Raw genomic sequence first — 24,089 nt, forward strand, 5'->3', positions numbered from 1 at the left:
ATACGGTATCCCCAGGACCGCGGTTTGCAAAGTGCGGAGCTGGTCGTGGATAGCGCCCAGGTTCTGCTGCATCTCCTCGGCCATCGTCACGCGGGAACGGTGCACATCGCCGTGGATTTCCCGCACCCAATCGAATAATTCGTTGCGGAGGGTCCGGATCGGGTCTTCCCCCCCTCGGGGCTCCGCGGCCTCCGCCTGGCCCTCGTCGTCGTCTCCTGCCCCTCCTTCGCCCAACATGCTTCGATACCGCTGCTCCGCGGCGTCGATTGCTGCCGTGGACTTCCGCGGGCTCCAGGTTCGCGGGGCCGGGAAGGCGGCGTCGACCGAGAAGGGCGCTGGAACCTTAATTTTGCATCGGACCCCCGTCACGTTTGGGTCGAGCGGCGGGTCCTCCGATGGGGTGGTGGGCTCTCCGTCGTCTGGTACTTTTGCCGCCATCGAGCCAAGCCTCCAGTACAGATAAGCCACGAACAATGGGATTACTGTTATAATGTCAGAACTCAAGAACTTCAAACGGATCCCATACTTAGTTACAAAGCTAGGATTTTATTGAAGAGAACTAGGTGCTGGAAAAGGCAAGATAACAGTAATGGCGAGAGCCAGCATCAGCTTGATTTTATACACGTAAAGCAAACATCTCACAAAGCCACAATTCACATTGTAGGGCGCAGCTGTCTTCTCACCATCACTATCAGTAGAGAGGATGCCTCCCTACTCCGAAGGCCATGCTGTTCGGCTTCAAAGGGTCTCAGTGTGAGAATGTGCAGAGACAAGACATAACTCATTCTACAGCCCCAAATATTTTGGATACCAGTGGGGCAAGGTTAATTACTATTCAGGCACTCTAGGTTAAGCAGAGGTTACAACATGGAGTCAGTTTGGTTCAGTAACGATACAGCTCCAAGCCACAATAAAACTACCATACAGCATTGGTCACATTACAGAGGACCAGCAGCAAAGATACAAGTTCTGACACTATGCTTCCAAGAATAACTTTGACCCTGCCCGAGCTACCATCTCTCAGGTTCTATCCTACACTCTAGAGCTTTCTAAGGCCGGACTTTCTTACTCCTCCCTGAAAGTCCATCTTGCGGCAATATCTGCTTTCCATCCTCGCATCGAAGGCGTGACAGTTTTTTCCCACCACGCTACAAGAGCTTTCCTCAAGGGCATTATTCGCCTACACCCCCCAATTCGACAAATTCTACCGACTTAGAGCCTTTCTCTTGTATTAAGCCAACTCATGAAGCCTCCCTTCGAGCCTATGGCATCTATCCCTCTTCATCTGCTGTCTTGGAAAACGGCACTGTTAACTGCACTCACTACAGGCAAGAGAGCCAGTGACATCTGTGCACTCAGGGCAGACCCACCGTACACCACTTTCCATCATGACAGAGTGGTTCTCCGCCCTGACCCTACCTTCCTGCCTAAGGTCGTCTCACCCTTTCACCTAGGAAAACCCTCAACCCTTCCGGCTTTCTTCCAACACCCTTCGGATGCAGGTCAACGGGCGTTACACAACCTGGACGCACGTAGAGCCCTTGCCTTTTATATAGACAGGACTAGCCAATTTCGTAAAGATCCAAGACTCTTTGTTGCTTATGCAACTCATAACAAGGGCAGTAAAACTCTACCCAAAGACTTTCGAAGTGGGTTGTTGCTGCCATTGAATTATGCTATCAATTAGCGAAACAGCCAGTCCCGGAGCACATAAGAGCTCACTCCACCAGAGCCGTCGCTACCTCGTCAGCCTTCTTGAGGGGCGTCCCAATAGAGGACATCTGTGCTGCTGCAGTTTGGTCCTCCCCACCTACCTTCGCCTCGCACTACGCTCTTGATGTCTGTGCCAGGCGGGACTCGTCTTTCGGACAGGCTGTACTACGTTCCATCTTTGACTGAGTGGTTCTCCACATTTTACCGTGAGTACCTCACTCTCTATTACCTTTCTTAACCAGATTTACTCTTGCAGGTCCAGCACCCTCCTCCTGATGGAATAGCTCGCTAATCACCCATATGTGGGACTGCACAGAGACCACGATGAAGATGGACAGGTTTCTTACCTGTAACTGATGATCTTCGAGTGGTCATCTGTGCAGTCACACATACCCACCCAGCCTTCCCTGCTGCTGGACACTGGACACTCCTCAACTTTATTTTTCCACCTTTTCGGCGGCGGGAAGAAACTGAGTGGGCTAGCGCCTCCCCCTCGCCCGGGCATGCGCAGACGGTGCCTCCTCCCCAGGACGAGGAGAAGGCGCGCCAAATCTAACGCTTAAAGATTGCTTTGAATTCTCCGAGGTCGGGCCCGATCCTGCGGATTACCCATATGTGTGACTGCACAGATGACCACTCGAAGATCATCAGTTACAGGTAAGAAACCTGTCCTTCTCCCAGATAAGAGTCCACACACTTAACCACTACACCAAACTGGCTCTCCAAGCAGGAGCCGTCAGTTTTCCCTCTACTTCCTTTTGAAGGGGCTGCTGGAAAATTCAAAGTGGCCTCTAGTCCTGCTTCTAAAATAAGATGATGGTACCTCTTTTCAGATTACTTCAATGAGAGCATGTGGTTTGGGCTTAGCTGGTAATAGAGAAGGGGTGCAGCATTACTAAACATAAAAGCAGACACAAGGCCTGTTTAACCCCTGATTCAGAAAATGTCAACTTTTGTTTCCAGAATGGACTTTGACGATGAAGATGGTGAAGGGCCAAGCAAATTTTCAAGGTGAGACAATTAAAAAAATATATTTTGAAGAAAACAGCTGAGCTTTTTGTATACCTGTGTACCTCAACCCTTGACCTCAGAACTCTCTAATCAATTTGGCTGGGGATTTATGTCAAGCCAGATCCCCTGCATGGCATTTGGAGGCTGATCCAGGAAGGGAGGCAGAAAGACCAGTTGCTTCCTGTAATATGTCAGACTATCTGAGCTTTCATAGAGTTGGTCATCTAGTACAACCTCTGCACAACGCAGGAAATTCACAAACATCCCCAGCTGCCCCTGCTCCATGCCCGGAAGATGGCAAAAAACCCGCTCCAGGATCCCTGGTCAAAGTGGCCTGGAGAGAAATCGTTTCCTGACCTCAAAGTGGTGAATAGCATTTCTCTGGGCATGTAAGAAAGGGCACAAGAACTAAGCCCTGAGGAAACCCATCCTGCCTTCCTTCTCATCATTTGCCTAAATTCACAGAATCAGCATTGCTGTCGGATGGCCTCTGTTTAAAAACCTCCAAATAAGGAGAGCCCTTCTTCTTTGCTGTGGTTTTAATTGCCCTGTCTTCTTGCTGCCTAGGTCAGCAGTTCCTCTGGAAATGAATGGAATAACACAAGGGCAACATGGTATTACAAACAGCTTCCTTGGCAGTTTGCTGTCAGTTGGTGTATTTGTCAATTAGACATGTTGCCAGTGTGAAAATACTGTTGATGAAAACAGTATTGATGAAAAACATATTGTTATACTAAGCTTTTTGTTTGGGTATTTGCTTCAAACTGTTCATCATTGCTGCTTTGTGCCTAAATTTGAAGTCTTTTTAAGATGAAGCAGCACAGTTTTCAGGAAATGAAAAGATTTTATATTAATTTTTTTTTACAAATCTGTATATCTTACATTTCAATCAGTCATTAATGTACAATGATGAGCATCTGAAAATGGCATCCTGAGATTGCAGATTTATGTGCATATACGATATAATACTGGCATTTCACCTTCCTAGTTCTCAGTAATATTCTTATTTACTTCCATGGTTTTTTTATAATCTCTTTTTTTTTTCTTGCACAGGTATGATGATGATCTCTGGTGATAAGGAAAAATACGCAAGGTAGGCGTTGAGAGAACAGTGAGGGATAATCGTACCCTAAACCAGAGCCCAAAGTTTCAATATTTGCTCCTTAGTTTATGCAGCAGTTTGTGTTTGTTTCTACACCGGACCATGATGAAAATGTGGCTGATCCAGAAAAGGTTGAATTGAGTAGGAGCAAAGAGAGAGCCCAAAGTTAGCACCTTTGCATAGAATGAAAAGTAGAGCCTGTTACTCCTGGAGCCAATGATAGCCTGTTTTAGGGAAACACCAAACAGTGAATTCAGTTTGCCTACTTAAACTTGGAGCTGGAAGGGTTGAGTGCACAGTGGCCTTTATCTAGATAATGGCGGTGTGCATGCAGAGACAGTGGCTGTGGTTCCATGTTCCCATCAGGGTGGCAAAGTACCATTTACTCTGTGTGCTGCCAGTCAGAGTCACTTTAGATATTTGATCTCAGTTGTCATAATTCCTTTCAGGGGGCAGGGACAGTATGCTGAAATGAAAGACCCCTATTTGACAGTTGCCTTATGAATGACTTAGGACCAGCAGCTTTCTCTAGAAGAAGAGATTGGATTTATACCCTGCCCTTCATTACCTGAAGGAATTCCCAGAGCGGCTCACAATCTCCTTTCCCTTCCCCTCCCCACAACAGACACCCTGTGAGATAGGTGGGGCTGACAGAGCTCTCCCAGAAGCTGCCCTTTCAAGGACAACTCTGCCAGAGCTATGGCTGACCCAAGGCCATTCCAGCAGGTGCAAGTGGAGGAGTGGGGAATCAAACCCGGTTCTCCTAGATAAGAGTCTGTGCACTTAACCACTACACCAAACTGGCTCTCTCCTATGGTTTGCTGGGTCCCTTGACCAAAATGTTACCAGATGTTTGTTGAACCATCCTCAAATTGTCTGCTTGACTGCAAGAGAGCCATCACTACTATGTCTGATTCCATCCTTGCTTTAGCTGAACTTTGGCAAATTTCTCTGCTCCCCGCCCCCGAGATATCTCTGAATGCTTCAGCACACTGAACTCATGTAAGTGTTTGTATTTCTGCAGATAAGGCTCATGGCATAGCTAAGCATGAGTTCTGAGCACTCAAAAATTGAGGAACACCAAAGTGCATAGTAATTTCCACCCTTTGTGCATAATGCATGAATGGTATTCTTACACAAAACAATGTTAGAAGCAGGTTTCAAAATTGCCTGCTTTTGTCTTCTTTCCTTCTGCTGTTATTTTAAAGGCTCAGGGTAGCTCTTACATTTTAGTATCAGAAAATAACATTTCTGTTTGATTTTTCTTTTTTCTTATTAGCAATTTTCCCTCCTTGCCCCTAGCCTGAAATCTTGGAACAAACTGTCAAAAACACTTCAGCATTACACATTAAGAAAAAAATTAGGGTCTGTTCCAGAGGGCTTGGCACCCAATCCATTTATAAGAAAGGCAGTGTGGCATATCTGTCAGACTGGGCGCTGGGAGCTCCAGGTTCAAATCCCCGTGCTGCCATGGAAGCTGGCCGACTGACCTGGGCCAGTCACACATTCTCAGCCTCACCTGTCTCAGAGGGTGCTTGTTGTAAAGAGAGGAGAATGGGGAGAATGATGTCATCTTCTCAGTGGGGAGAACGATGTGGATGTAAATGAAATAAATGTTGATATTTATTTCTCATTGAAACTTAAAGCAGATCACACAGTGTATATGGGACTATGGCGGAACATGCCTGCTCTGGCCTGTTGGCCCCATTTCCATCATGCCCTCCAGTGTTTTTCTCAAACCTGAAGAGGCTTTTTCTTCCACTCTTGGGTAGCCCACCACCAGCACCTGACCTTTTGCTGGAATTACCTACTGGGAGGGTCAGGACTCCCAGCTTCCCCTCCAAGTTCTGAGGCCTGGCCTCTGTGTCTCCCACTACCCAGAATCTGGTTCCCTTGCGGACAGTATACTGCATTGTGTGCCCCTGGAGAAACGGCCACTCGCCAACTGCCTCCCTCCCTCCTGGCGCTCCGTTTTAAAATAGCATCTCTGAGATGGTGGAGTTCTATGTGGTATAGAGAACCACTACTAGCATCAAAGATTATAAAGTATTTATTAAAAAGAAAATATTAAAAAAAAGAAAAAGAAAATATTTACAAGCATACTTTTAGCACAGCACCAGACTGAGCAAGGGATTCCAAAAGAAATGGGTAAAACACAAATCCTCTGTCCTTTTGCTTAGGATGTTACAGATCCCTATACAGCAGGGGTCCTTTTGCTTAGGATATTATAGATCCCTATAGAGCAGGGGTGGGGAACCTTTTTTCTGCCAAGGGCCATATGGGTATTTATAGCATCATTCGCGGGCCATAAAAAATTATCAAATTAAAAAACAGTGCTTCACTGAAGGAGAATGATTCAGACCAGCAAAATTAATGCAAATAATTGGCTTTTCTATTTGAAGTCATGTGGAGAGAGCCTAATCTGGCACATACACACACACCTGGCCTGCCGCCCTAGGCAAATGCCTAAGTCCAGGGCTTTTTTATAGAAAAAGCCCAGCAGGAACTCAGCAGCATATTAGACCACATCCCCTAATATTAGCATATTAGGTCACATGCTCATTAGCATATTAGGCCACACCATCTGGGATAATCAAGTGCAAACTGAACTGTGACAGTAACTTTTCCAGGCCCCGCAGCAATTCTGGCTGGCCAGCCAGGCCCCAGGGAGGCTGCCACACAGTGCATCTGGGCCCTGTGATCCCTGCCTGACCCTGGGGAGGCTGCTGCACAGCGCATCTGGGCCCCATGATCCTCACTGGCCAGCTAGGCCCCAGGGAGGCTGCCACATGGCTCAGTTTGGCCCAGCAATCCCCGAGGGCCACACTAAGTGACCTCGACGGCTGTATACGGCCCTCAGGATGGAGGTTCCCCATCCCTGCTGTAGTTTTCATTACCTTGATGCTTGCTCCAGCTCTTAAGGCAACCACATGGTCAAATGGCTGCCTCTTCAGTGTAGAGGTCTGCCTCCTCTCCTGGACTCCGCACCCAAGAAAAAGAAACTTCCTTCCTGCTGCAAGGAATTTTTATCATCTCCCTTTCCCCTCCCACTGACCTGATCATGCCAGATCAAAGAGGTTTTTCCTGGAGATCTCCAGGAATCTTCTTCCTGAAGACTCTCCAGAATTTAACACTTCCAAATCTCTGCTCCCTGCTTGAAGGGGGGAGGTAGGCCATTCTATTGTCACTAGCTAGACGTATTAGCATTTCTTATGAGGGAGGTCAGGTGAGTCTGGAAAGCCATTGACTGACTTTCCTTTTCCCAGCCTGTTCTCTGCCCGGGGGGGGGGGGGGGATGTGTTAAAACACCAAGTGGAGGTTTTGCTCCTTTCAAACCACCAAAGAAAAAATGTGTTTCTTCACAGGGACATCCAGTAAAGAGTGTAATAAGATAAGGACAGCAGAAATCTGGAACTGAGCAGAACCAAATCAGAGACAAAAATAATAAAGCATAAGTATTTACATGACCTGTTAAACTGCAGAAATTACGCTGTAGGATAATACTTGCAGTAACAGGGAGTATGTACTGTTTGCAGCGATATAGTCCACAGTCCCTTTCTCTTTTTAAAGCATCTTTATGAACCACTCTGTTATAATATAGCCTTATTATCTGTGTAAGAATGCCCTCTCAAACAATTCAGTTTTGCATAGTTTGTGGAAAGCCAGGAGTGCGGGAGCCTTCCTGACCCCCTCAGGTAGGACATTCCGTAAGGTGGGGGCCACAGCAGAGTATGCATGTGTATGGGGCAGTTGTTGATCTTGCCCATTTGCAGGGCGGCAGCTGCAGAAGGCCCTGGTCAGATGAGCGAAGCTGTCGTGGCGGAGCATTCAAGGAGAGGCGGTCCTGCAGATATGAGGGTCCAAGACCAGTATGTGATAGCCTATACCTTGAATTAAACCTCTGGTAACTGGTGGGGAGCCAGTAGAGTGAATGTAGAATGGGAATAATATGCATGTTCTTCCTGGCTCCTGATAATAGCCCAGCTGCAGCATTCTGCACCAGTTGGAGCTGACATAGAGGGGAGACCTCTATAGAGTGCTTTGCACTGGTTTCAGTGTCATCATGGTGTGAATCCAGGTGACCAAATCAGCCAAGTCAAGGCTGTCTCCCAGGCTAAATTGTGTTTGTAAAATATATATATATTGCAGCTGCATTAACTTGCTTCTCCAGCAGCAATGCTGAATCCACTATGGCCTTAGGCTCTCAATTGAGTTAGTAATAAAAAACACAGCAATGAAAGCAGATTAGAGTCTGGGCAATAACTGGCCACATCAGAATGTTGTGTTGTTGCTGTTGTTTTTGTAGGGATCGTTTTTGAAGTCGTAGACAGATAACTGCATCTTTTGAGTGGTAAGGGATTGATTTATTGATGATAGACACCTGTGACTCATTAATGTGGTCCTTACATGGTGTTAGCATCCAGGATGGGCAAGGATCCAGGGCACAAGCAATGGCCTTCACAAGTTGCAGTGTCCTGGGATAAATATGAACATAGTCTGGGCTGTGTGTGTGCCGTGAGTCCATGAGATTGCAGAAATAGAGCAGAATGTTGGGTATGGGCATCAGAGAAGATCCCTGCATGTATGTAAAAAACGACGCAAGCTTCTCGCTTGACAGTGCCTGAGGACAATACCTGCTGAAACCTTCCAAACCAGAAAGGTGCCTGAATAACAATTTCTGGATCAAGGACAGGAAGGGGTTCAGTTCAGTGCTTTGCAAAACTACGCACTTCTACTCTTCCTTGACTGTCAACATTAGGAAAAATAATAAAACTTGCAAGCACTGAACAGCCCTCTTTAGCTCTATCAAGGTGACTGCATATGATCAGTCTTATGATCAGAGCCATTGGGAGAGGGGGGCTCCGAATTTAAAAAACAAAACAAAATGTGGATTACCCACAGCATTGAACATGGTGTATCCCTGCTGACATAAAATGCCCCAGAATATTATTTATACTATACTCTGCCTAATGGATTAATAACACTTACAAGGGAATTTCACCTGCAGTCTTACTAATTTTGGCTGAACCAGGCTGAAATTATAGCTTGTTCCAAAGCCTTCATTCCACCCTGGAACTCTGCAATGCTGTCTTTGAATCAGCTTCCTAACCACCCCACCTCAAATTGGGTTGGAAAAAGCATCCATGGCTTCGCCATCTAAGGCTTGAGCCATTGCAGAGTTTCACATTTGCTTGAGTGAATGCGTGGAGCTCTGCCTTCTTTTAATCTTAGTGGAAAGAGAAGCTCCTCCATGTGCAGAATTGAGAACAAGGCTCTGTGACCTTGGTTGAAAAATCACAGGGAGGCTTTTGGGGACAGGTTAACTCCCTGTGCCAGCAAGAGGCAGCTTGACCAGGAGTTGCAAGCCTTTGCTTTTCCAAATGTAAAATGGAGATGGGGGATCCGTTACTTTTTCTGTGTGTATCAGCAGTTCTTGATAAGTGAACATAAAAACATAAGAGAAGCCATGATGGATCAGGCCAATGGCCCATCCAGTCCAACACTCTGTCACACAGTGGCCAAAACAACCAGGCACCATCAGGAGGTCCACTAGTGGGACCAGAAGCCCTCCCACTGTTGCCTCCTCTAGCAACAAGAATACAGAGCATCACTGCCCCAGTCAGAGAGCTTCATCTATACCCTGTGACTAATAGCCACTGATGAACCTCTGCTCCATATGTTTATTCAATCCATTCTTGAAGCTTTCTATGCATGTAGCTGCCACCACCTCCTGTGGCAATGAATTCCATGTGTTAATGAACAAATGTGAACTCTTTTTACAGGCAATGTATGGAGTGAATGGCACTGGCTCAGTGGAAGACAGTAGAGAAACACATGCAGGGACACCATGGAGATAAAAATGTCCAAAACCAATTTTTTATACAGGGAGAGATACACAAGGAAATAATTACTTTTCCAGAACTCCTGTAGACTATAGCCTGCTCACTTTAGAGTGCAATCCTAAACAAAGTTTAGGCTTTTTAAGCCCGTTGACTTAGTTGGACATAGAATTGAACTGCTAATCCTAGATTTGAGTCAAGTAGCACCTTAGAGAACAACACGGTTTTTGGAGTATAAGCTTTGAAGAGTCAAAGCTCCTTTCTCTCTGACTCTGAAAATCTTGGTCTCTAAGGTTCAACTCAATCCGAGCTCTTCTACTGCAGACCAACCTGGCCACCCTCTGGGCCTGTTATTCCTGTGGGCAACTGATTAACTAATCTATCCTGCGTCTGCCTTGCGTTCCATTTCTTAGTCATGCTAGCATGTGACAGAACCCTTTTTTTTAGTATTCTTGGCTTACTGGGAAGGTTTCAAGTGCCATATTTTTTACCCTTTTTGTTTTCTCTGTGTGTGTGTTTGCACCATTCTTTTGCTACTTCAGGGAGAACCACAGTGAGATTGAGAGACGCAGGAGGAACAAGATGACACAGTACATCACTGAGCTGTCTGACATGGTGCCCACCTGCAGCGCCTTGGCACGTAAGCCTGACAAGCTGACCATTCTGCGCATGGCTGTCTCGCACATGAAGTCTATGAGGGGCACAGGGAACAAGTCAACCGATGGGGCCTACAAGCCTTCTTTCCTGACTGAGCAGGTAGCTGGCTCCCAAGAGACTGGGTTCCCACTCTGGTGGTTACTTGTTGGGGGGAGGCCTTCTGAGGGAAGTTAGATGTTGCATGGCAACAAACGCAGATTGGCAGCAAGGTGTACATTCAAGAGGGAATGGTTGCAGCCAAACATGATTTCCTAACATTTAAGGTGAAGAGTCAGGGAGTTGTGAAGTGGTGGAAGGAGCTGTAATGGGGCCCAAAATATCTGTAGCTGTCTGTGGAGCAGTTCTTCATATGTGCAAGAGCCAGTTTCAAGCAGCTGTGGAAAAATGGTGGGCAGTTATTGTTGGTGAAGCCTTGAAGTTTTTATTCTTTGGTGAGATCAGGGGGAATAGTTCAGCTGTCTGAGTAGATGGAATCTTCCTGAAACTTGCAAAGGTGTTATGGCCTGGGCTTTTGAGAACTAAGAAAGACAAAGATGCTTTTTTGTTTAACTCAGAAATGATAGGACCCTATGAAGAAAGACTGCTAGAATTGTCCACCTATCCCTCCTGCCTTTCATTCAGCAATGTTTGAAGGAGCAGCAGAGAAGCTGTCTCGTTCTAGCTGTGACAGGTCTGAAGAGGGAGGAAGCCCAATGAAACTGGTGATGCTGTGAAAGTGCTTAAAGTTTTGCTTCCCCTGAATATGTTTTGTTTTGTTGTTCTCTTGATCAGGAACTGAAGCACCTCATCCTTGAAGCTGCGGATGGTTTCCTTTTTGTCGTTGCTGCTGAAACTGGCAGGGTGATCTATGTGTCTGATTCAGTCACTCCTGTCCTGAACCAGCCCCAGTCGGAGTGGTTTGGCAGCACCCTCTATGAGCAGGTTCATCCTGATGATGTGGAGAAACTTAGGGAGCAGCTTTGTACATCGGAGAATTCCATGACAGGTCAGCTGTTACTTGACACATGTGCCTCCTGCTGCTAGGCCCTTGGTTGTGAGCTCGGCTTGTGGTTCAAGAGATGGCGCCTTTTTAGTCATGACACCTGGATGATGGAATTCCCTCCCAAGGGAGGCTTGCTCGACTCCCTCATTGCTTAGTTTCAGCTAGAGGGTGTTTGGGCTAACTGGGAATTCTTTTCCTTCTATTGTTGGTTTGCTGCAATTCAGCTGTCAGTGCTTACATTCTGTTTTATGTTCTGTTGCTCATTCTTATTATTAAGTTGTCTTGTGGACTTGATGGGTAGAAAGTGAGCAATATTAATCTAATTGTGTGGGTGTGGGGAAAGGGACTTGGGCTGAGAGAAAGAAGCTTGTTTTAAAATTGCCCAGTAGGTTCATGACTGAGATGAGTTTCACACACGTAGTTAATCTTCAGTCTTCTGTGCAGTTCAGCATTGGGATTGCGCATGAACAGGCCTGCTGTGGAGAAAAATTTCTATCTTCAGAACACTTCCTCTCAGAGCACACAATATGCTATTTCTTGCCCAAACACTTACATGGTCCAAGGGAATGGTGTCTCTTTCTGTTCTTTGCTGCTACAGGGAGAGGATCTCTTCTAGTGTCCCTACAATATACTGACTTTCTAATGTAAAATTGGGCATTACTGAGGGATTTTTTATTAGTATTTTGGAAGCTGCTCACAAACCAACTCAAAATGGCCCAGAAAGCTCTCTTTAAAAAATGTTCCCAGAGTGGAACTAAAATTACCCATACATACCAGTATTCTGTATGTCCGTTGTGTCTGGGAGAGGGCCACAATATCTCTTCCTGCAGGCATTGCCAGCAATTTATTCCAAAAGCCTATAGCAATTGGCTGTTCAGGCTGCAAGCAGCCTTATGGGAGAGGCTTTGTCTGCCTCCAAAGTCCTAGCAGTTAAGTCATCTGCTGTGGCAGAGTGGCTCTCCTGACCAGCATTGGCAGCGTTGCTTCTATTGGTTCCAAGATTGGACTCAACCAGACACAAATCTTGGTTCCCCATGCTGTTGAGAGCCCCCAGAAGTGCCTTTGAGCTACTTGCAAAAAAAGTAAAGGTGACATCTAAACATAAGTACAAAACTCACTTGGTTCTGGCTGTCAAGCAACCAGTGCCTTTGGTTGAGCCTGGATCCATGTATGAATAGGGGGAAATTCATTTCCACTCTTCTGTGCAGTCCCCCATTGAGGCTGTGTCTAAGCAGGCCTGCCACAGAAGATTAATTTCCAAGTTAAAAAGGGTCCTCTAGAGAGTCCCCAGCCTCTCCTGTACCATGGTAAGCTGTCTTTTCCTTCCCAAAGTGGTCACATGGCCAAAAAGAAGAGGCACCTACTCCCCTTAGTTCCTTTTTTTTGCCACCCTTTGAGAAAGGTTCTTCCCTCCAAAGCTGCTCTCTATTTTTGAGAAAGAGAGAGAAGTACTTGTCTTTATCAAGGATCTGTTGAGAGCCAGGAAGAAAAGGAAAGCCTCCATTGCCTTTGTGTTGCTTCCCTCAGAGAGTTGGGCTGCCTTTGTACCTCTTGCCCCTCTGGAAAGCGAATCGCCCTCAAGACAAAATGGCCCAGAAAGCCTTCTTTAAGAAATGCTACAAATGTGGAACAAAAATGGCCCATTCTGATGAGCATAAACTTTGCCTTTTGTGCCCTGGGGAAGAGCACAATGTGGAGACATGCCATGTGTCTTGACAATTGACTTCTAAAGCATGGAGTGACAGGGCATTCCATATGAAAGCTGCTGTTTGGGTGAAAAGCCTTGTCTTCTTCTGATAAACCTCCTGAAGTGACCTGGCCAACTACTTCAAAATTGACAGCACTGTCAGGTCCATCAACCACCCATTCCAAGCTGACGATGCTGATTGTTATCTCCCACACCATTGGTTCCCCAAAGTGCTTTGGAACTGCTGGCTAAGAACAGTCGCTCTAAAGCTAAGTAGAAAGAAAGATCCAAGTCATCAGCTCCAAATCACTGGTCTCCTAATACGGTGCTCACGCCATCTACCGCTGAACCCAGAGGGTCTTGTGTTCCACCTAGGACCTGTCAATTCATTCACCTTCACCCATCCATTCTGTATTGGAGGCTGAACTTCCACTGGGGCAGATGTCACCCCAGAGTTTGAAACCATTAAATACAGATCCACTGGATTTGGCAGCTTGGCACCAAAAATATCCACTCTTTCCATGGCAGCCATACCCATACTATATGTCTCCGGCTTACCTGAAGGACTGGTTGGATTGCCTTCCACTTCCACTTTGTCCTGATCGTGATGACCACCATTCTGCTTGGCACTGACACCATCCATCTGCTTCCCTGTCAGTTCCACCCAGACCTTATTTTACTGTACCCCCTCTAGACTCTGATGAGGGAGATGAGGACAATACATTGGAATTTGACTAGGAGTTCAGAGCTCCTATCAGATCTTTCTAATGACAAGCAGGTTGGGGACACCACACTGTATTGCCTAATGAGCATCTGTGCTTATATGCTGAGCAGATGACCAGAATGGCTCAAGCCTTGGAAATAAATATAATTACCATGGAACAGAAGCCCAAGGACAAGACCCTTGCCCAATTACACTCTAACGCCCCTAGTACAATAGCTTTCCCAGTTCTTGAAGGTTTTAAGGACATCTTCATGGACATTTGGAGAGGACCAGCTTCAGCCCCTTCCACTTCCAGACATATGGAAAGTCTTTATAGAATTAAGCAAGAGGATACAACTTTTTTGTCCACTCATCCCTTGCCTTCCTCACTAGTGACAGATGAGCTCCAGAACAGGGCTTGATCATCTTTCCATTTTGATCCAACTGATAAAGAGGGAAGGAAGTTAGATATTTTGGACTGCAAGGTATACTTTTTGTCTGCCTTAGCTATCTGATTTTGTAATTTTCAGGTGATTATGGGGGCATACAAGCTCTATTTGTGACAGAAGATATCCCCATTCCTTGAACTTCCAGAGGACAAAACGGATCTGGCCAAAGTTTTCTCACAGAAACCACAAGATTATCCAAACAGCAAATCAATGCCTCCTGGCGCTCTGTTGATTCTGCAGTCGGGGCCATTGCCTCTTTTGTGTGGTCAGATACCATGCATGGCTCTGTTCGATGACTCTCCCTGTAGAGCCCAGAAAAAAAAGTAGAGGACTTACCTTTCAAGGGCACTACTGGAGTTGTTGTGATGCAAGGAGATCTTCAGACTCCACCTGGAGGCTGGCTACCATAAGCCTGGCTGTTTGCTCCTGTTCAGCAGCATCCCTTTTATGACAGCCAGTGTGGCATAGGAATTAGGACTTCATAGCAGGTATGCCAGACCCAGGTTTTTGCTGACTGGGTGATTTTGGACCAGTCATAGACTTTCAGCCTAACCTTCCTCACAGGGTTTTTGTGTAGATCAAAAAGGGGAGGGGAGAATTGTGTGATCTGCTTTGGTCCCCTTCCACTGTGGAGGTCACTTCCCTCCTGCTTTGTCAATGCTGTGATTTCGGGCCACTCACAGACTTTCAGCCTAACCTACCTCACAGGGTTATTGGGCAAATCAAAAGGGGGAGAAGAAAATGATGTGAGCTGCTTTGGTCCACACTGTGGAGAAAGACTGTTCTTTTCCTATATAGAGGCTGCAGGGAGGGGGAGGAGATGGAAAGCTGTAGTCAGATCAATTCCCCTACAGAAAATGGCCACCTTGGGTGTGTGGGAAGACAAGAAATTTGGGGGGAGTGAATGTCTTCACTTGGGTGAGTGGGTGGGAAGACAACAAGGGTGGGGGGCACTGGCCTAGAGGTGAGGGGCAGCTGTTGGAAAAGCTGTCCTTCATTTGTTATTTCACTGAGAGTTCCACCCACCTCCTTGTTGAATAGCTTGCTAGACTGCCAATGTGGGACTGCACAGAAGACTGAAGATGAAAACCAGGTTGCCCTTACCTGTAATTATTGTTCACTGAATTACCTTCTGTACAGGCACATATTCCCTTCCTCCTGCCCTGCTATGAACTCTCTGTGATATATTACCTTGGTGGAGGGCTTGCAGTGTCTCAGGAGGAACTGATGGAAAGGGATACCATTCTCTTGGAGCATGTGACTGTGCAGGAAACAGCATCCTGTGTGCTCTGAGGGAAGGGGGGGGTGCATTCTGAAGCTAGAAGATTATTTCTGCAGCATTCTGAAGCTAGAAGATTATTTCTGCAGCAGGCCTGCATATGCACAGTCCCAATGTGCTTGCACAGTAGGCAACTTGATGAACAAGAACAACAAGAAACTTGATGAGTTTCCTGCATTGTGCAGGGGTTTGGGCTAGATGACCCTGGGTCCCTTCCAACTCTATGATTCTGATTGTCAGGTAAGTGCAACCCTGTTTTTCCAGTATGGCTTCTGATCATTGTGTTGATCTAAGTAGCTTTTGGTGACTTCCATGTGTGATACCAAGCAACCTTTTTTTTTTAAGTGCTTACTCATAAGTCTCACTGAGTAAATCTATTTTGTGACCAGAGTAATAATATAGTACAGCCCCTTCCATCTCTAAGATTCAGACAAGATAAACTCTGTTTTTTCTTTAGTGGAAATGGTCAGCAGACAGTCAAGCTATCTTTTTCTGACCAGCAGGACAGTGCTGATGTAGGTAGTATATTATCATTTTGCTTTTTATTTTCACCACTGTCTCAACTTTATTTTGGCTCTTGTGTACCCTGTAACTTGGCTGCGCTGTTGAGTTTCCATCAAGGGCTGGATTCTCTTTCTGTTTTGACCTGCTTTCTGGCTCTGTTTTATGACTTAATATTTTTGTTGATGGGTTTAACTTCCTTTTCCTTTTGACAGGGACCCCCAATTTATTCTGCTTTCCCCCCTTATTTTGTAAAAAGCTTATTGAATACCAGTTGTATTCAGGCCTCTTATACAGTGGTGGAAGATGACGGGTGTCATTGTTTTATGTTGTACTTCAGATAGCATCCTGCCTTTTGTTCTGGTTTAGCTGCTGCAGCAAATGCAGACTCTTAACGCACCCCTGGTGCTCTCCCAGTTGTATGGTTTTCCTCTTCCCCCATTTATTTTAATTGATCCATATGGTTTTTTGTACATTGAAGTGAATGGAAAGGAGCTGCGAGCAACTCAGGAAGCCTACTTGCCTTGCAGTTATCTAACATCATGAGCTTAGATGAAGAAAAAAAAGAATCCATCACCTTTAAAGTTCAAAAAGGAGATCTCCTGAGAAAGCATCAGTTTCCTCTGCACTGCATTCATTTTAATGGAACCATCTGCATGTTTATGCATCTAAGTGAATGGGCATGATCTGAGAGAAACTCAGTGAGATGCAGTTATCTACATTGTGAGCTTAAATGAGGGCAGAGGAACCAAACTTCAAAAAGATCTCCTTAGAAAGCTTGTTCTGTAACTGTGGGGCAGCCACTGTGGAACATCTCTTGCCAGGTCCCCTCCTCTATGACATCAGTGTTGTTTGAATGTAGCCCCAGTTTAAGATAGGTGAGGCCTTCCTGTGGGAACCTTTCTTATCTGAGGTTTAGTTTGGCAGGAACCCTTGAGAAGCAGTCTTTGGAACATTTCCCCTTGCTATCACTTCAGGGCTGGGGTAGCCATCTTAACATGGCAATCCTGGGCAAAGCTGCTTCAGTGTAATCCTGTTTTAATCCTGTTTGACTGGGGGACTGTGCACAAGATTACACTCAACAATCCTTTTTATTCGGAAAGGTCCATGCTGGTGCTTACCACCAATATGTTTCCCAGTGCCCAATTGCTTCTTCTCCACAGTCTCTCTTCTCCAAAGCAAAGGGCCCATTCTGCCTCTACTTCAATGGAGCAGGGAGTGTTTCACAAGAGCCCAAGAAAGTTGCCTTCTGCCTCACTTCCATAGTTGACTAGTGCTAGAGAATAGGATCAACTGTGGAGCTGGAGAGGATTGGAGGGGCGGTAAGAAACAGCATTCTGAATTATGCTCAGGAAGAGGTGGGAAATCTTTCAGAATACACTCCTTGATACCAAATTTTTCCATAAAAGGATGTGAAGAAATTAAAAGAGGTGTCTAGAACTTTCTTCATGTTACACATTAATAGTACCGCAGGACGTCCTACGTGTTCCCTTTCTTAAAAAGAAAAGACTACAGGGAATTTCGCAGCACAGTAACTTCCTTGTAGATGGAATGTGATTTTTCTAGGCAGTAGAATGGTGGATGATAAGTGCAATATTTAAAAGTGGCTATGCTTTGTGAACTCAGCATACTGGAGTCAGTGTCTCAGTTCTTAGACTGAAATCATGCTTTGGATTCCATTTAGCTTGGAAATAGTAATATTGAGTGGTGACTGCAGAGCCTTCTGGGTTGTGGTGCATTACCTTCAGAGTTTCCTGAACCTGATATTTGTAGCTGCTGGGGGTCAGAGGGGGGAAACTTCCTCATCGCAGTGGTCTTTTGTAAAGTCAAGTGATTGGGGTTGTTTTTGCACGTTGAAACCTTGTCATGGCTGATTTGGTGTTTTTATGGGATTGTTTTATGGTTGTCATTTATGGTTTGGCAAGATTGGTGAGAAAAACATGATAAAAACTATATAAAATAAATCCACTCAGAGCAGGGAAAGGGAGGAGCTGTGTGGTGAAGTATGGAACTTGATGAATCCAAGCTGCTCTCTGTTTTCCAAGGAAACAAGCTTTGTACTGAAGGAAGGGTCAGCAAAAGGCCTGAAAGAAGAGTCTTGTGGTATAGCCAGCTGTTTGGCTTTCTTTTGGATTTTTCTTCTTTCACCACAGGCAGCTGGACATTTTGAATGTGTTCAGCAGCTATTCAGTGTAGGGGCCATTTGGTGAATTAAATAGGTTTTCAGATGGTAAGAAAGCCTGCTTTATTTTTTAAAAAAATTAACTGCCACTTGTGTCTGCCTGTACCCCTGACTTTGACAGAGACTTCAAGGTGACACATTGAAACTGATGGTCTAGGGCAAAAATGTGTGGAATTGCAAGGAAAGTTGGACTGCAGCTGAAAAACAGCAGCCCGTGCTGTGGGTTCCTCCTTTGCAATGTATTATTTTATTGCTCATATGAGAAACAGAGTTGTGCAATGGTTACAGAGTTGGACTTTAGCCTTGCAAGACCTAGGTTCAGATCCCCACTCACTGTGAAACTTGGTGCAGCATAGGCTAGTAATTCTCTCTGAGTCCAACCTACCTCCCAAGCAGGCCCGTAACCACAACCCCCCCTCCACTTGTATGGCCCCTCCTGGCAGTCCAGCTCTCCCTGCAGCTTTCGCAGCCCCCACTCTCTCCGCGGCCGTTGGTCTGGCGGCCCCGATCTCCCCGCTACTCTGACAGCCCCGCCCCGCTCCACAGCACCTCCCCCCTCACTTTCACCAACATGCCGGAAAAGTGACGCAGAGGTCGGCGACTCCTATGCCACTGCCTCCTCCCCACTTCCTCCCTGGATTGCTGCGTTTCTCACCGAACAGCTAATTGGCCGGGGGGGGGGGGGGAGGTGGCTTTGAAAGCATCCCGTTTTGGACGGTGCTTGGACGGTTGGTTGGTGGGGAGAGGGAGGGAGGGGGAGGTGCCGTGGAGGGGGGTGGGGCCACCAGAGCGGCAGGGAGATCGGGGCTGCCAGAGCAGCAGCCGTGGAGAGAGTGAGGGCCGCAAGAGCGGTGGGCCCCTCTACCTGAAATTTAATTCTGTGGGGCCCCCCACCTAACATTTTTTGGCTACAGGCCTGCTCCCAAGGTTATTGTGGGGATAAAAGTGGTGGAGAATCCCAAAAAATACTGACGCCAGGCTCCTCTGAGAAAAGTAGAGAGAACAATGTACTAAATCAGTATTTTAAGCCTTTATATATCTTGCACACATGAAGCTCCCACGTACTTTCAGACTGTTGGTCTGTGTAGGTCAGTCTTGTCTACTTAGACAGTCAGTGGCTCTCAGAAAGAGAGGTTTGATCATTTTAACTGAAGATGTCAGGGCCTGAATTTGGGGCTTTCTACATGCAAAGCAGAGGCTCTGTCATGGTCCTTCCCTAGTTCAATTGAACTTGGTTTGCAGGGCAGATTTGTTAAATGACCTCTGGACACTTAGTCTAAATGAAACAGTTGTCTGACTTGGTTTATGTTATCTCTCTGCTCTATTCTCTCATCTTACCACCAAGAAAAGCTAATGGGGTAGTGCCATGCTTACCTTTTCATTATAAGTGGATGGTAGCCAACTAGTTGTTTTTAAGCTTTGCTAATAGCATTCTGACCAACCTTGTTTTCATTAGAATTCAGGGTCAGCCATGGTTAGTCCTTGGATAGACTACCAAGAAAGACCTCAGTTGATATGCAGAGGAAGGCAATGGCAAAATCACCTGGGCTCATCTCTTGTCTTGAAAGTCTCATGAAGAGTTACTGAGTGTCAGTTGTGACAACAACAACAATAATAATAATCCCTTGTCTGGAAAACTTAGTGGGATGGCCATAAGTCATCTGCAACTTGATTCCACTTTACATACACAAGGAAAAATAATTTTAATCCATCTGATTAGAATTAGAAGGAGCTGGGCACACAGGTTGTGTTCTCGTCAGTTCTTCCTGTTGAAGACTGTGGCTTAGGACGAGAAAGAATACTTCAGATAAATGACTGGCTATGTCAATGGTGTCATCAGGAAAGATTCGGATTTCTGGACCACGGCTTACACTTTCAATATGGTGGTCTTCAGTTGTGAGATGGTTTGCACCTTATGGCAGTGGGAAAAAGAGTGTTTGGTAAGAGCCTTGCTAACCTAATAAGGAGGACTTTAAACTAAATTGTATGGGGGAGCGAGACAATAATTCAAAGCCTTGTAAGATGGCAGAAATTGATAAGAACCCTAAAGATTTGCAGAGAGTGATGCATATGCTAGGTAATGTTAACTTGCAAGTATGTACGGAAATTAAACCCTCGGAATGCATAAACATGAATTCTGATGTCTCTACACTTAATGCACAGAGTATGGGAAACGAACAGGAGGAACTGAAAGTCCTAATACAGGAAGGAGACTATGACATAGTAAGCTTTACTAAAACTTGGTGGGATGACACTCACAAGTAGAATATTAGTATTCAGGGGTACAACTTATTTAAAAGGGACAGGCAAATGAGAAAGGGTGGAGGCGTAGCAGTATATGTGAAGGAGGTATATACTTGTGAGGAAATATGTGACTCTGAGCATGGCAGCTCAGTTGAGAGTCTCTGGATAAAAGGAGTAAGAAAGAAATAACTGACATTATTGTGGGGGTCTGCTGTAGACCACCAAGCCAGGCAGAGGACTTGGATGAGATACTCCTACAACAGATTGCAAAGTTCTCCAAGAGAAGGGATACAGTAATCATGCGAGATTTCAGTTACCCGGACATCTGTTGGAAGTCCAACTCTGCTAAAAATGAAAGGTCAAATAGTTTCCTGACTTGTCTTGCTGACAACTTCCTTTTCCAGAAAGTGAAGAAGAAAACAAGGGGATCTGCTATCTTGGAAGGAAGAATTGACTGAAGAAGTGGAAATAGTGGGCACCCTGGGCAATAGTGACCATGTGATTTTGAAATTTACAGTCTTAGGGAAGGGAAAAGCTATATGTAGTCAGACTTATAAGTTGGACTTCAGAAAGGCAAACTTAGATAAACTTAGAACTATGCTGGGTAAAATCCCATGGTCAGAAATACTTAGGAAGAAGGGGGTTCAGGAGGGGTGGGAGTTTCTTAAAAGTGAAATACTGAAAGCACAATCACAGACTTCTTATGAGAAGAAAAAATGGAAAAAGCCTAAAGAAGCCGAGTTGGCTTCATAAACTGCTCTCCAAAGACCTGAGAAATAAAAAAGACTCCTTTAGGAATTGGAAAGAGGGCCTTATAACGAAGGATGAATATAAACAAATCACCAGTGCTTGTAGAGAAAAAGTTAGGAAAGCTAAAGCTCAGTATGAGCTTAGGCTGGCCAAAGATGCTAAAAACAACAAAAAAAGCTTCTTTTCTTATGTTCAGAATAAGAAAAAGAGCAAGGACATGGTATGCCCATTGCAAGGGCAGGAAAGTAAAATTGTAATAGGTAATAAAGGGAGGGCAGAACTGCTCAATTCCTACTTTTCCTCAGTCTTCTCTTCTGAGGAAAACAGTGCTCAACATGGCAAAAACAGAACATATAATGAGGGTATGAAGTTCCAACCTAGGATCAGCATAGGGGTAGTCCATAAACACCTAGGTCGTTTTCGCACTCACCTTCCGCTGGCGCGACCCCCCTCTTCACCGCGCAGGATCTGCGCGGATTTCGCACTAAATGCTGCGGAGCAGCCAGAAAAGCCGGAAGCTCCCGTCGCAAAAGCCGCGCAAACGCCAAACTGCTTTTTGGCGGTTTCAGTTTGAGCGGCTTTTGCACCGGGAGCTTCCGGCTTTTCTGGCTGCTCCGCAGCGTTTAGTGCGAAATCCGCGCAGATCCTGCGCGATGAAGAGGGGGGTCGCGCCGGCGGAAGGTGAGTGTGAAAACGACCCTAGTTTCTTTAAATGCAACTAAATCCTCAGGGCCAGATGAACTGCATCCAAGGGTTCTAAAAGAGCTTGCGGATGTAATTTCTGAGCCTCTGACTATTATTTTAGAGAATTCTTGGAGAACAGGAGAGGTGCTGGAAGATTGGAGGCATGCAAATGTTGTCCCCATCTTCAAGAAGGTGAAAAAAGAGGATCCAGGTAACTACCAATCTTTCAGCTTGACGTCTATACCTGGAAATGTTTTAGAACAAATCATCAGTCAGTCCTGGAACATTTAGAAAGAATGGATGTGATTACTAAGAGCCAGCATGGGTTTCTCAAGAACAAGTGATGTCAGACTAACCTGATCTCTTTTTTTGAGAAAGTGACTACCTTGCTGGATCAAGGGAATGCTGTAGACATCCTTTATCTTGATTTCAGTAAGGCTTTTGATAAGGTTCCACATACTGTCCTTGTTGACAAGTTGGTAAAATGTGGTTTGGATCCTGTTACCGTTAGGTGGATCTGTAACTGGTTGACAGATCGCACGCAAATAGTGTTTGTGAATGGTTCCTCATCCTCTTGGAGAGGAGTGACAAGTGGAGTGCCTCAAGGATCTGTCCTGGGACCTATTTTGTTCAAGATCTTTATAAATGATTTAGATGAAGGAATAGAGGGAATCCTTATTAAATTTGCAGATGATACTAAATTGGGAGGAGTTGCAAATACAGTGGAAGACAGAAACAAGATATAGGATGACCTTGATAGGCTGAAAAACTGGGCAATAAAATGAATGTTAACAGGGAGAAATGTAAAGTTCTGCATTTAGGTAGGAAAAATTTAGTGCATGGTTATAGGTCTCCTCTATGATTCTGTGATTCTATGATTCTATATGTAAGTTTCAGAAAAATAGATGACCCAAGGCAGAACGTTTCTGTGCTGCCTTTTATTGTGTGAATTAAAAGCATGATTAAGCATGGTCTTCTCAATTTGTTCTTAGAACAGAACATAAACTTTGCAGTGGGAACACTGATTGATGCTGAGGATTTGATTGATTTTTTAAAATTAAGTGCCTTTATTGAATTAAGGTTTCCATTCCGCAGTAACTTTGCATAAGAAAGGCTTTCTGCAGCAGTTTTGGGATCTAAGCCTTTTTAGAGCAGCTGGGAGTTTGCAGAGGTCAGGAGGAAACCTGCCTTTCAGAAGCCCACAAGACCTGCATATGTTGATGTCCACCTGCAGGGAATGCTGTTAGCAATCAAAGTTTGCACACCCAGAGAGAATCCAGATGTTGTCAATAATGGGGTTAGATTGTCTGTTCAGGACAGACATGGAGTTAACAGAAACAGCAACTTTGAAACACCAGGGGCCGTAAGAGACGGGGTTCTAGAGGATGATGTTGGTTGTTATTAAATAAATAGCTTGAGACATGGAAGCCCCTCAAAAATAGGTTTGTTTTCCTTTTTTCATAGGACTAGTCAGCCTTCCCCCTGATGTTCTTGCAAATGTTCTCCCTGTGCAAAAGGCAAAATAGGCATAAACGGCTCTCTCTCTCTTAATGTTCAAGGTAGCTTCCAAATGCCAGAGTAGAGCAATATAACACACATCAACAAGCTATAGAATGTCAACAGCAAACAAAACAGCCAATAAAAGCCTTAAGACAAAGTAGCAGCAGTTAAAACAGACCTGGGCACATCATGTTTAGCTTGGGCCCATTATGATGTTTTCACCTGATGCCTAGACTTCAATATTGGTCATGAGGTGACCTCTGTGGTGAGTTCTTCCATAACTGAGGCACCACCACAGGGAAGGCTATGTCTTTGGTAGCCAGCCCCCTTTGCTTGAGAAAGCAGGGGCACACAGAACAGGCCTTCAGCTCTGGTCATCATTGACAGGCAGGTAGGTAGGGGAGTAGGTGATGTGTTTAAACACTTTGGTCTTGGTCGTATTATGGAAGTACATACATCGGGGTCCTGGTTTATCAGTGCTCCCCTGTCAAAAGTATTGTCAGTCACAAAACTATGTTTGCTACCATGTAATGTAAACATGTCTGCTGACGAACCCTATATGTTTCTGAGTGAAAATTACTTTTCCACTCGGAGAGTGAATTGTGAAATTCAGTGCCATGCAACGTAAATGGCCTCCAGTTGACTTTGAAACGCGATTAGACAGATCCATGTAGGAGAGGGTCCATCAATGGACTATTAGCCATGGTGACTACAGGGAACCTCCAAAGTCAGAGAGAATAAACTCTTGAATATCTTGATAAATGTAGTTACTAGAATCAGGAGTTGGTCCCAAATATGTATTTTA

At 45.3% G+C, this 24,089-nt stretch overlaps 1 protein-coding gene across 3 annotated transcripts in view; it reads left to right on the top strand.

Moving 5' to 3' along the window:
- The window catches only part of ARNT2 (aryl hydrocarbon receptor nuclear translocator 2), a 151,574-nt gene that overhangs the window by 13,761 nt on the left and 113,724 nt on the right, over positions 1–24,089 (top strand). For 2 of the 3 annotated variants that reach the window (XM_060260271.1, XM_060260272.1), the window contains exons 2-4: positions 2,677–2,724; positions 10,209–10,422; positions 11,095–11,308. In XM_060260271.1, the coding sequence (XP_060116254.1) occupies positions 2,677–2,724; positions 10,209–10,422; positions 11,095–11,308 (476 nt within the window). Of the gene's footprint in view, positions 1–2,676; positions 2,725–7,599; positions 7,696–10,208; positions 10,423–11,094; positions 11,309–24,089 lie in introns of all 3 variants that reach the window. The other variant, XM_060260270.1, reaches the window with a different exon arrangement.

The sequence above is a fragment of the Heteronotia binoei genome, chromosome 19, assembly GCF_032191835.1.
Source record: "Heteronotia binoei isolate CCM8104 ecotype False Entrance Well chromosome 19, APGP_CSIRO_Hbin_v1, whole genome shotgun sequence".
Classification (NCBI taxonomy): Eukaryota; Metazoa; Chordata; class Lepidosauria; order Squamata; family Gekkonidae; genus Heteronotia; species Heteronotia binoei.